This window comes from Xyrauchen texanus, chromosome 35 (genome assembly GCF_025860055.1).
Source record: "Xyrauchen texanus isolate HMW12.3.18 chromosome 35, RBS_HiC_50CHRs, whole genome shotgun sequence".
NCBI classification, from domain to species: Eukaryota; Metazoa; Chordata; class Actinopteri; order Cypriniformes; family Catostomidae; genus Xyrauchen; species Xyrauchen texanus.
In genome coordinates this window covers 13554706-13568171 of record NC_068310.1, presented here as the reverse complement: position 1 = coordinate 13568171, position 13466 = coordinate 13554706, and the positions used below count along the sequence as shown (strand labels likewise).

Here is a 13466-nt window from a genome sequence, read left to right as displayed (position 1 = left end):
AGATCAAAATAATCGAGTTAGAGAGAGATGACTCAAAATGTTGGTAAACTGGCACTCCCCTAAGGAAAACCCTTTCTTTATAATTTCTTTCCAGTGGATGTACAATATGTGTTAGACTGGAGAGTGGATTAAACCTGTACTTCTGCAAACGATCTTAGCAAATAATAATGCTAAAGTTCTGTAGACTAATCCACATCAGCAGAAATAGACACAAACAGAAAGACATGTAAATCCTGTTTTATTGTAAGAAATGGACTTCAGCAATAGTTACAAATGTGGAACAGCCTGCAAGTACAAAAACATGGAGAGATACAGTTTGGTATAGTGCTGGGCTCACAATGTGCTTTCCCTAAAGATTGTTCTGAAAGGCCACAGAACATTGAACCGAAGGGAAAGTGAATTACTGCATTTCACAAACAGTACCTGCTTTCACAGTACTTCCACTTTTTTTTATTTATTTATTTTTTTACTTTCATCCACCTTCATGAGCTCAGTGCATTGAATTAGTCTTTCTTTGACATTCATAAATGAAAGTTCAAAACTGTGTGTGACTTTTTTTTCCCTATTCTTTTCCATTCAGAACTGATCCAGCTATGTTGCATCTTCCCAACTACAGGAATATTTCTAATCCAATGATCCAAAACAGCCCAGCAAAGAGACTTTTCTAACACAAACAGGCAAGTTCTTAGTCAAGGTATTTCATAGCACCAATAAAAACTCTGATTTCCAGTTTTGAAAGTGCTACTGATTTAAAATGCAACATTGAGAACTACACACAGAGAGAAAACTTCAAATTATTTGAGGATAACCAGTCTGTGCACATAAAACAATTTATGGCACAGTGATCCAAAGTCATAGTATCATAATGAATTCCTCCAGAACAATCCTAACAATCAAACGTTACATAAATGGAGTGGTTACGGTTTAGAAAAAGGCAACTTATACAGATCCATTCAGAGCACAGGCATCCAATGGCATGCATGTCTTTTAGAAAAATGTACACGAGTAAGGACAAAGATTGAATGTTTCCAAAAAGCTCCTTAATTGGGGAGTTCACAAAAAAATGAAATTTTGAAGCTCTAAAAGCACATAAAGGCAACATAAAAGTAATTCATAAGACTCCAGTGGTCTAATCCATATCTTCAGAAGTGATGTGATATTATAGGTGTGGGTGAAAAACAGATCAAAATGTAAATCTTTTTTAGTATAAATCTCCACTTTCACATTCTTTTTTGTTTTCAGCAATTTGCATTATTCATGCAAATCGCCACCTACTGGGCAGGGAGGGTATAGATTTGTTTCTCACCCACACCTGTCATATCTCTTCTGAAGACAGGTATTTAACCACTGAAGTCTTATGGATTACTTTTATGCTACCTTTATGTGCTTTTTTGCACTTCATTACTTTGGAATCAATTCATTTGCATTGTATGGACCTACATAAGAGAGATATTTTTCTAAAAATACAAAAATGAAGAAGAAAGGTCATGCACATCTGTGATGGCATAAGGGGGAGTAAATTAAGAATTTTCATTTTTGGATGAACCATCCCATTAAGTCAACATTATTTTACTAAAAGCAAGGCAATCTTGCTTTTAATCTAGTGTTGTGCATGCAATATGGCTAATTCGGGGAACGGTTTTAAAGAGTCAAAGATTGAACATTTTTGTCTAATTTGTAATGCCAATATGTTATTCAATATGCTGCTGCTACATTTAAAAAAAGAAACAAAGGAAAACTTTAAACTTTTAATCTGAAATACAAACATTTGCCATGAGAAAAAAAAAAAATACATTAAATATAAGGCAGTAAAAACAGGTAGAAAACTCTGCATTGCCCATGCAGAGATGGGCAGTGTTTTTCTTGTCAAATTGTGGCCTTGAGTCCACCAATGTAGTGGCTAGTAAGATTATATGGATATAATTCTTTAAAGCAAAAAGAAAAAGAAAAAAGTAACAAAATTGTGCTCATGCAACTGCGAGTGCTACAATACAGTAGTGTCTTGTTAACTGCAAACCACAGAGAATGGCTGAGTGTTACAACATACAACTTACAGCAAAAACAGACTCGTGCTGGACTGTATTCAACACATCACTACATCCATAAAACAAGCAAAAGACAAACCAGACAAATGTCGCACTGGGTCCACTCCCTCCAGACAGTCTGTATATAAGGCACAGTCACTAAGGATAGACTGGAGTGGTGATGACTGCTACCCGCCTTGGAAACTAGGAAGAGGGTGCTCAGGCTGAGGGGTTTGCATGAAGCACTGCATACATCTTTGCAATGTACTAACAATTTAGCTATTTTGTCCCTCAGTTTTGTGTCAGTGTAAGGTATGGCTCTAAACATCACAGATATGTACCATTGCAGGGTTGGGGGAGATGCAACCAATAAAATCACTACAGACAACGTGGCCAAGACATCATTTCCGAGACATAAAATAAGATAAATACATTTGCAGGTGTCTGAAGTTGCTAAAAGAAGAAAGCAATATTAGCGATTGTATTTTACAGACAGAAAACAGGAGTATCGTGTCAGTCATCTCATAACAGGTATGTCTAAGGGCATTAAAAAGTTCTTCCAATATGATGTGCATTTATGCACACTTCAGCAGACACAACGGTTTCGATATGGAGTTTGTTCGGAAAAGTCAAAATGCATAACATGACGTGGGAGGCCTGTGAGGTTAGGTGGTGGTGGGATGGGGTTGACTCTGTGGAGAGGGGAGGAATGGAGAGGGTGAAAGGAGGGTAAAACTGCAACAAGTCATGAGTATTAGAACTCCTCCTGGTCTTCTGACTCAGCATCTGGTATGACAAACCCCTCCTGAGACAGAGAGAGGTCAAGAGAGTGTTAGTCATCTGAATAGGAAACTAACGTTGACTTGCTAAAAAACATTTGCCTGTGCAATTAAATGTGTGATTCGACTTTACCCCTTTACATTTTAATTAATGGGATAGTTCATCCAAAGATTTATATTTCTCTCATCATTTACTCACCCTCATGCCATTCCAGATGCATATGACTTACTTTCTTCTGCAGGACACAAAGATTTTTGGAAGAATGTGTCAGCTCTGTAGGTCCATACAATGCAAATGAATGGTGATCAGACTATTGTAGCAGCAAAAATCTCAAAACAAGTAATTCATCAGACTATAGTGGTTAAATCCATGTCTTCAGAATCATTATAAGTGTGGGTGAGAAACAGAACAATATTTAAGTCCTTTTATACTCCAAATTTCCACTTACACATTCACTATCAGATGTGAAACTAAACAGGCACTACATGTGACTTTCAGATTTAAAAGTGAAAGTGTTACATTTTTAAATCAGTTTTTTTTATTTTCATCTGTTTCTCACCCACATCTATTATATAGCTTCTGAACATATGGATTTAACCTCTACAATAGTATGGATTACTTTTTGCTGCCTTTATATGATTTCTGGAGCAACAAATGTCTGATCACCATTCACATGCATTGTATGGACCTACAGAGCTGAAATATTTTTCTAAAAACCTTTGTGTTCTGCAGAAGAACGTCATACACACCTGGGATGGCATGAGGGTAAGTAAATGATGCGACAATCTTCAGGGATATGCAGGGATGGTTGCCAAATCATGCTGATAAAAGCCATTTCCTAACAATTCTCCCACTTTTAGAGCTTTGACGCTGGCTAACAGAAATGTTTATCACCAGAGCAGTGTGGTTCCTGAACCATTGCCATTTCTTTTCTGTCTTGCGTTGAATTTATTGAGATGTTTACAATATGAACCAAAATTTAAAAATACGATTTGCAGGCCCCCCACACCTTTTGGCCATTGAATTACCATGACCTTTCCAGCTATGATTACTGGCTGGGTTAGGTACTTTGTGAATGATTTCATAAATATATATTTGTATAAAATGAAAAATAATTCTAAATAATTGAAATATAGTATATAATTATTTCAATGCAGATAATTCAAATACAATTACATCTTGTGGCAGCAGAGAAGTAAAGCATTAAGACAATACATAAAGTGCTTTTAAAAGTCTAAATATTGATCATTTCCTTTTAATTGAATATAACCCTATTATTGACCTACCTCCCTATGCACTGTTTTTAATTGTAGGTCTATGTATTCTTGTGTCAGGCGGATGTTTTTCTTTGTATCTCACTAGTTTTTAGTGTCACTAGTTATAAGGAATGTGTTTTTAGGATGCTGTCAAGTTAAATGTAGTATGAACATTTTCAAAAACGCGTTTCAAGATCCCTGCGTGATTCTGTTGTGCCTTGTCTAGCCGCCCTTCATAATGCATAATCTGTGGAAGGCCATGCTGCATGTTTTTGTTGGTTTTAAGTGATGTGTTGCTTGTACAACTTGAGTTGCTATGACTGCCCCCTACTGCCACGTGATCATAAAAACATCAAGGCTGTACATCAAGGTAGCATTGCTCCAATGGTTGGAACATTCCTTATTACAGTCGGGGGCATGATTTATACATTAAAATAAAAAAAATTGAAATACAAACTGATGCGATAAAGCTACAGCCCTACTTAGAAGACACTTTTTTTTTGTGTAAAGTCTATTAACTATTACTTTGTTCTTTTTTGTGATAGATGCACTTCTTTAGTTAGAGCTAAGATTGTGGCTGTGTTGAACTCACATCGGTGGCGTAGAGAATATCCACAATCCTCTGCAGGGTGGTGTCTCCCTCACCCTCCTTTTCCTGACAGATCAGCTCAATGTTCCTCAGTTTGCCAAAATAAAAGTCCCGCTCTTTCTCCATGTCCTGGATCGTAGACTTTAAGATGTTTAACTGAAAAAGACCAACAAACATTTCAGTCTAGGAAGGTGGCTAAACAGCCAAATACACTGATGCGAGAGTGGTATTAACATTTAGGCAAATAATAACAGACCTCCTGAATAAGCTCCACTCTTTCATCATCCCCACCCGCACCAGGTCTTCGTGCAGAGCTAGGTGCCATCTTGGGCGTTACCTTGGCAACAGCTGCTCTCTGGGGTGCTGTTGGGAACAAGCAATCAATAGTAAGGCAATGACAAATAAGTGCAAAACTAAAGAGAAATGCAGACTTGTGACTTCAGACCCTAAGTGTAACAGAGCTTCATTGGATGTGGGATTAACATAAACTGAATTAAAGTGTAAGTGAAACAAATGTGTCAAGATGTCTTTTACTGGTATGATAAAGTGAAAAAGCTGGTGATAAACACTTTCTTAAAGAATAGGGTATGGATATGGAAAGCCAAACAAATCCCTAAAACTAGGTTTAGGTTTTAAGTGAACATGAAATCAAAATGTACCTTTTTAACTTTAATGCACCTTCTGGTCATTTTACACATGATTGATTGGTGTGTGTGAACCCCCCAAAAAACAAAGAAATAAACAGTTTTTCAACAGATAATTTATCAAAATGCATTCATGTTGCCCGACTTGAAAGCAAATTTACGTATCCCTATTTTTCAACAAGTCCTTCACAACCAACAGGCTCCATTATGGATGTAACAACTACCACATTTATTACCCAATCAATTGCTGATCAGGAAATATTTTTTTCTAGCTGAATATCGAGTTTCACTCAAACCTGGAATCCTCAAAGATTATAGAAGTTAAATTGGTTGTGTATGCAGATTCATGTTGACTTCAAGCCTGAACTTCAGCATATTAATCTTTTCATTTTATTAATCCAACTTATGTTTGATTTTATGTTTAGTGTAAACCACATCAGCCTCATTACATTTACCCGTGTTTCCCTGAAATGTTTTAGTCTAGCACTTTCAATGGGGGTAAGTTAGTTGACAGCTTAGTTGACAAACTAACCATGTTGTGACTGTTTTATGCCATTTAAACTTCAACTAGAACTGATCTGACTGCAACAAGGTCAACAAAGCCAGCTACAGCAGCCATGTTGTAGATCGGAGCAGAAACTTGTCATTGTCTACTGCAGACAATAACTGGTCAATACACATTTCACATTTAGAAAGAGAGGTTTCAATAGAAACAAGACCAGACTGAAACAGTGCCACAAAATTAATCCATGAGATTCAGAATGCGGACATTAACACCACATGATCATCACCCATGTGAGAAGTGAAAGACGTGTCTCGATCCACCATTTGAATCCCCAACACAAGACATTGAAGACCCCAATTGCCCATGATACACCTTCATACCGATTACAGCAGCTGGTTTGACTGTCTTATTAGGAGTAGAGTGATGCACTGTCAATGAACAGGAAAATGCTTGGTAAATCAAACAGTGACCAGTTCTCATATATTTTATTGAAGAATGGATGCAAGGACATTGGGGTGCTGTAAGCGATTTTAGCAGAGACTGAGCCGTTAATTAGACATGCCCCCTCTTTCAGAAACTCTGCCCACAAAAGATACTGTTGAGTCCGCCACAAAGCAGAAGTGCGTCTTCTTACAGTTGTCAAACACAACAATAGCAAAATAGCACCCTCGACTAACAACTGTTATGAATCTGAATATGGCATTAATCCTGAATGATCCTCTTCAAGAACTACATTATGAGAAGACGCAAATTGATTAACAGACAAAAAGCACATCAAATCTTCAGATTGCCGGATCGAAGAATGTGTCACAGAGACTGGTGAGATTTCTCAGTACTGAGATTGCAGTGATATATTTCAGGGACTTAAAGGATAGTTCATCCAAAATTACAATTCTCTCATCATTTATTCACCCACATGCCATCTGTGTATGACTTTCTTCAGTAGAACACAAAGCTTTTTTTAAATATATATCAGCTCTGTAGGTCCATACAATGCAATTCAATGGCGATCAGACCTTTGTAGCTCCAAAAATCACAAAGAAAACATAAAAGTAATCCATGTGACTCCAGTGTTTAAATCCATATCATCAGAAGCAATATAAAAGGTGTGGTTGAGAAACAAACAATATTTAAGTCATTTTTAACTATCAATCTCCACTTTCAATTTCACTTTTAGATATGAAAGTGAAACTAAACAGGTGATGAAAAAAGTTTTTAGATGAAAATGTGAAAGTGGAGATTTAGTGTAAAAATGACATTTTTATCAGTTTTTCACCCACAAATATTGCTTCTGAAGAAATGGATTTTAAGACTGGTGTTTTATGGATTACTTCTATGTTTCTTTTACGTGATTCTTTGAGCTACAAAAGGCCTGATCACCATTCATTTGCATTGTGAGGACCTACAGAGCTGAAATATTCTTCTAAAAAACTTTGTGTTCTGCTGAAGAAAGTTATACACATCTGGCATGGCAAAAAGTAAATGATGAGAGAATTTTCATTTTTGGGTGCTGTAAACCATTCCACAAAAACAAAAATAATTGCCTACAGCACCTATTATATAACAAATAATCTGGACATAATATAGGCAGTTAAGAATAAAGATTGACGAATATTCAGCGACCAACCTGCATTTATGATCTTCTTGGGCTTGCTGAGGGCAGACATGGATGGGGTGGGTGCAGGCATGGTGTCCTGGCCCTGTCGTGCCTCCACTGGATCATAATCTTTCCCATCGTAGTTGGCATCAAAGAATTTCTTAAACCACTGAACAAATTCAAAGTTGTCTTGAAATTTGCCCTTCACCAATTTGTCAACCGGGATTATCTAAAGGGAGAAAACACAACCGAAATGATCATTTTCAGTTATGTTAAAGTGAGTAACAAAAATGGGGAAATACAACTAAAATCAGGAATATGTTTGCTCAGGGTATTTTCTGCATTAATAAGAAATAAATCAGATTCTAGGAAAATGGTTATAGGTCAATGTTGTAAAACTACTGAAATCAAACAACTGCCCACGATGAGACAAATCAATGCTCATTTTCGGACAAAAAAGTATTTCAAAGCCTAATTGGATCCCATCTCCAATTCCAAAAGGAGACAAAACCTCAGATAAATTTTTGTACATCAAATACACACTGGTGAATACGTGATTCTTGCAATTAAATAAGGATAAATACAGAAAAAAGGCTTGTTACATTTCTGAACAATCTGCCTTAACCTGACCAAACAAACACAGCTTGTACAGACAAACGATAGGAAGAGAAATTAACAAGCAGCTCACTTTATCAACTCCCATTCTCTTGAAAGCAGCTTGCAATATCTTAAAATTGTGAATGTATTCATGCTCTAATTTTGCACCAAATTTAACTTTCTTCAAAGGTACGCAGCCAGGGAAGAGCATGTCCATGAATTGGCAGTATGCTGCACCTGTAGGGAAATTATGACAAAAAGATCAGTTTATTAATAGATACTACAAATTACTTGTACACAAAGTCACCATCATGCAACAAAGAAAGAAGGGGCCAAAAAACAACTCACCTGAACATAAAAGCTCAATCTTAGTGAAGTTCATCTGTAAAGACTCATTGATCCATGCAAGCATATCATGTCGACTCAGATTGTCGCTGGTCACTGAGGTGGAATATACGTTCACAGCCATGTCCTATAATGCAACAGGGAATAAAGGAGAAACAATTATTATAATATTGAGCAACCCAAGTGTTGACATGTGTGAACATACAGTAAATGCAAAGACTAAAGGTTGCTAATGGTGCGGCGTGAAGTCAGGACAGATAATATTAAATGGATAGATAATTTACTCCCCCTAATGCCATCTGTGGCAGGGCGGAGGGCAGGCCGTGATTCTGCACACCCGGCCCCTAATCGAGCTGATCAGGGGACGGGTGTGCAGAATCACGGCCCGCCCTCCGCCCTGCTACACCATCCCATTTGTGTATGACTTTCTTCTGCTGGATGCAAATAAAGATTTTTAGAAGAATATTTCAGCTCTGTTGGTCCATTTAATGCAAGTGAATAGTGGCCAGAACTTTGGAGCTCAAAAATAACAAAAGCAGCATAAAAGTAATCCATAAAATTCCAGTGGTTTAATCTAGGTCTTCAGAAGTGATATGAAAGGTGAGAAACAGATCAATATTTAAGTCCCTTTTTACTATAAATAGCCACTTTCATATAGCCCTCCTAAACACTCTCTTCTCTCTTTAATTTAACTTGGAGCAAATGTAGGTGTCGTTGCACATGTAATATGAGTGCCGAAACAGTTTAATCAATAACATGCGCTCCTCCAGATTTATTGAAAGAAAAACACTGCATGTACTCTCTCTGGGTAACTCATGTCACAATTACAAATGAACGCGTTTTCCTTTTTTTAATTTTTTTATCCCACTTAAAAGTACTCACACACATTACTCCCATAAGCTCTCATTGAAAAACAGCTATCACGTGTCAGAGTAATGACAGTAGGGCAACAGTCGCTAAGACAGGATTGGTTAGAAGAGCTTTAAAGGCAGGGCTAAGCGAAAGGTCAATTGTCAAGCAGCCTTTTTTAATGCTGCACTTTATAGTCAGTGAGACTTAAGTCCTAAAGAAACTCACCGCTAAATGAAATCCTTGTCTATTGTGAATATTCAGTTTAGCGGTGTACTAAGCATCGCCCACACAGAGGTCACTGCCAAACCAAGCATCTTCGTATTGGACAACTCGCCGATTTCACCTATCAAAGTTAACCAAACCTGAACTGGAGGCGGGATCAGCGTGAGGAAATTCTTCACCGCAAAATTCACTATCGCGCATATTACCATTGAGATGACCGTATTTCGCCCGCTGAATTTCACCGTGCAAACATACGTGTGACCGCGCCTAAAGAGTTCATTAGTTTTTTGGCAATTCACATTCTTCGTGCATATTCGGGCATGCTCCCCCGTAATAATATTTTGAACATTTTAAAGTTAAATACTTCCATCTGGTGCACTTTGAGAGCAAACTTAAGAGGCTAAAGTTGTGCTCTTGTAAAGAGTTTTGTGCTCTTAAAGCTGCAGTAGGTAACTTTGAAATAATTTGAATTGTGAGAAACAGCACCTGTATTCTTGGATGTTATCATCTCCTCTGTCTCACTGCCTGATATTAACACTGCGTGAATATATTTGACATTCAATGTTAAGTGAAACTGGAGTGCTTTGCATTCACAAAATTAATACATTTATACCCTGATTATATTTTCACGGGAGTTTGATGCAAGTCTCTGTAGACGGTGTGCACATCAGAGCGCTTAAGAAGTGGTTCATCTTCACATGACGTCCGCAGTGCGGTTCCCTGAGATGCTCGGAGTTCAACTGACTGAGACACAAGTGTTTTTTCCTGCTGGTTAACGTTACTTACCTCAAAAATGTGTCATCCTCCTCTACTAAATAACGTTAGATGGATCCAGGAATACTCAGTGCAGTGTTTGTGAGCACTTGAGTTTACAGCAGCATTACAAATTAAATTACAAACCTTTTTTCTTTTTTAAATAGAAAAGTTACAAATACACATCTTTTAATTTAAACCATTTGAAAAATAAAAAAGTGCAGCTATACACCAACCCTGTGGTTTACTAAATTACAACATAAAATGTTTATAAAAGAAATAACTTCAAAAACAATAGTTTCGTGATGGTATTACATAATGCTTGTCAAGCGACCGGAATATGTTTTTAAAACCCTCTTTGGTAACCGTGTTAATTGGTTCCATGTCTTTCGCGAGGTGAAATATTTCTAAATCTATGATTTCTCTCAGCTGTTTGGAACCTTTCTCGGATGGTGTAACACTGGCAAAGGCATCCAAAATAGTTTAATGCTTTGGACAGCATTGAGATCTGGCTTTGCACTCGACATAAAAAGATTTGTGGTGCCGACTTAAATTATCAAACAAATTGGTTGTGTTGTGGCAACATTAGCAAGGCACTCTCGACAAAGTACCTGTTTTTGGTCAACATCATCCTGTCTGTAGCCGAAATATTTCCATATAACTGAAGATGCATTACTTTTTGCAACCAAATTCTCAATTTCTGTCTTTTTTGCCAGTACCTTGCTCATTTAGTCATGCGCAAGCAGAGCCTGCACGTCAACAACATGCATCAACAAACGTGTTTTAAAAATAATAATAATAAACTCTGTGAAAGAACCCATCAATCGGAAAAAATTACATAATATCAGACCGATACAATGCTAGTTTTCCTTTAAAAAAAAAAGAAAAAAGACTGATATAAGTTAACTTACTACATCACACGTTCTGCGATGTATCGTGCAGCCCTACTCGGCAGGGAGAATTTATAGCAAAAATGGGACTTAAATATTGATATGTTTCTCACCCACACCTATCATGTCACGTCTGAAGACATGGATTATACTACTGGAGTTGTATGGATTGCTTTCATGCTGCGTTTATGTACTTTTTGGAGATTCAAAGTTCTGGTCACCATCCACTTGCATTGCAAGTAGCTAAAGAGCTGAGATGTTTTTCCTAAAAAAAAAATAGTTTGTGTTCTGCAGAAGAAAAAGTCATCTGGGATGGAATGAGGGTGAGTTAATGATGAGAGCGTTTTAATTTTCAGGTGAACTGCTCCTTTAAATTAGCAGGTATTTACAGTTAATTTCAAAGAGATGTTAAAACAGGCAATTTATTGCATCAACATATAGATTTTATGAAAAGGGTCCCTGATTATCATTCTCTGAGCTTGCCACAGTATATAGAGATACAGTTTCCTGCTGACTGTAGTCTTTGGTATTCAGTCAAAAAGGGTGAGTACTGAGGAAGCGCACCACCATGTAATTTTAGCCAAATCCCAAATTTTATCTAAAGACTTTTTTTTACATCTGCCTTAACAAAACAAACAAAAAAAAAACCACTATCCTTTTTATTACAAGTTTGACATTGTTAAATCTATTCGGTGGCAACCTCATAGGTATGTAAAAGAATATGCACTATGAAAACAATAATGTGCCTCTGGATATACTGTAAATCACAGTAGAAGAATGGGCCTGCTTTTAATGTACTGTAATGGCACTGAGCCAACCAGACTCTCCGGACAGATGAGCAGATGCTGAGAAAAGCAGCAGTAATATCAGTCACACTGGCTATGTCTCGGCACCTAATGAGCTGATCAATTTTAGGCATCAAAGGCACATTCCGAATATTCGACAGCATGTTGGACATTTAATAGCCAAAAATGTTGTCTAGACAGGCAGCTCGCGAGGTTTTGAGTCATACAGCTGCTCATCCACATCCAGGCCTCGCCTTCACCTCTATATCCCCTCTATTTATCGACCATTGTAAAAGCGAGAAGTCCACATTTAATAAAGTATTCGTTCAATCAGCAAAAACCACCCACAGAGAGGAAAAGACCGGCGAAATATCAGACAAGCCGCTCAAATGATTTGTCCCATTAAACATCAGCACATAACAGCATCAGCTTCCGTTAGCGGCCGGGGCTAACCGTTCATTTTAGACGAACCCGTTTCAAATAAACAATTTTCGCTGAGAATTTAGCTTTCTAATTGCGTCTAACAAAACAACCGCAATCGCTGGGCAGTTACTTTATTAAATCGGTGAATAAAACGTTATATAAAGGAATTTTGAGTGAGTTTTACCTCTTGTTCGCCGGCACCTTTTTCTCTCCGTTCATGCGTCGGTTTGATCTCTGAACGTCTTACGTCATCACGTAGTGTTTCGCAGAGGAACGTATGAACTATGGATAAATAGCTGACAAATTAAGAGTATTGTCCTCTGATTGCTTTTAAGACGTAGCGTAATATTCTTTAAATGTTTATTTAACACTATTGTGATCTTTTGTAGATGAAAGGTAAATAACTCTTTCATGGTAAATAACTTATTCTTGAGCTTTTTTAAGCATAGTTAGACTAAAGGGATAAAAAGTAATTTCACCATTCCCACACTGTGTTGGTTCACGTTCCATGGTAGTAACATGTTGTGCGTTCCATTTGTCTCGGAAGTCGGAGCTCCTAGTCATTTTCAGAGTTCCGAGACCGGAACTGACAAATGGATGCTCCCCCATGTTGGAATTCCTACTCGGAAACTCGGACAAACTCATGGTGTGTTCCATTTACGTCGGATGTCGGAGCTCAGAATGACGTCACACCCGAGTTGACCGCGTTCCAGTACAGAAGTCGGAAAACCAAGATGGACTGGGTGGTGTTAGCTTCTACTAGTAGCCATTGTTAGCAATACCAGTCAATAAAAACACATAAAAAAGCGGTATTTTGCACAGATTATGCCAAAGTATCATGTCCTCAGATAGAGGTTAGTATTGTGAGCACCACTGAGTTTATTGAGACACAGACAAACAGAAGTGCTAATAAACAACATATTACTACTGTTTCACTTACTGTTGATATGCAGAGCAGCCATTTTGGATTCTGAAGTTGGGGTTGTTGTGGTTCCTCCGAGTTTCCGAGTCGAAACGACTTGAGGGGGCGCTCCAGTTAAAAGTTCCTAAGTTGGGAACTCGGAATTTCCGACTTCTGAGTACAAATGCAATGCACCATCAGAGGACCCCTAGTTTAGAAAGCAAAATGGCTGTGAAGAGCGTTGACTGAAGTATGCTGTGCGTTTAATTTTTTTTAGCACTGTGTCCAATTTAGTAAGTCGTA

At 37.7% G+C, this 13466-nt stretch overlaps 1 protein-coding gene across 1 annotated transcript; it reads right to left on the bottom strand.

Moving 5' to 3' along the window:
• Positions 1 to 227: 227 nt before the first annotated feature.
• On the bottom strand, positions 228 to 12503 carry LOC127628724 (microtubule-associated protein RP/EB family member 1-like). Its single transcript, XM_052105555.1, has 7 exons — positions 12447 to 12503; positions 8341 to 8464; positions 8084 to 8229; positions 7426 to 7624; positions 4906 to 5012; positions 4653 to 4805; positions 228 to 2829 (listed from the first exon to the last, which is right to left on the bottom strand). The coding sequence occupies exons 2-7, from the start codon at positions 8459 to 8461 to the stop codon at positions 2779 to 2781; spliced, it is 777 nt and encodes a 258-aa protein (XP_051961515.1). The 5' UTR covers positions 8462 to 8464; positions 12447 to 12503; the 3' UTR covers positions 228 to 2778.
• Positions 12504 to 13466: the final 963 nt, after the last annotated feature.

Coding starts and splice junctions, on each gene's coding strand:
- LOC127628724 (XM_052105555.1), bottom strand. CDS start 8,461: ATGGCTGTGAACGTATATTCCACCTCAGTGACCAGCGACAATCTGAGT. Junction 8,230..8,340: donor GATTGAGCTTTTATGTTCAG/GTGAGTTGTTTT, acceptor ATTTCCCTACAG/GTGCAGCATACTGCCAATTC. Junction 7,625..8,083: donor AGAGAATGGGAGTTGATAAA/GTGAGCTGCTTG, acceptor TTCTCCCTTTAG/ATAATCCCGGTTGACAAATT.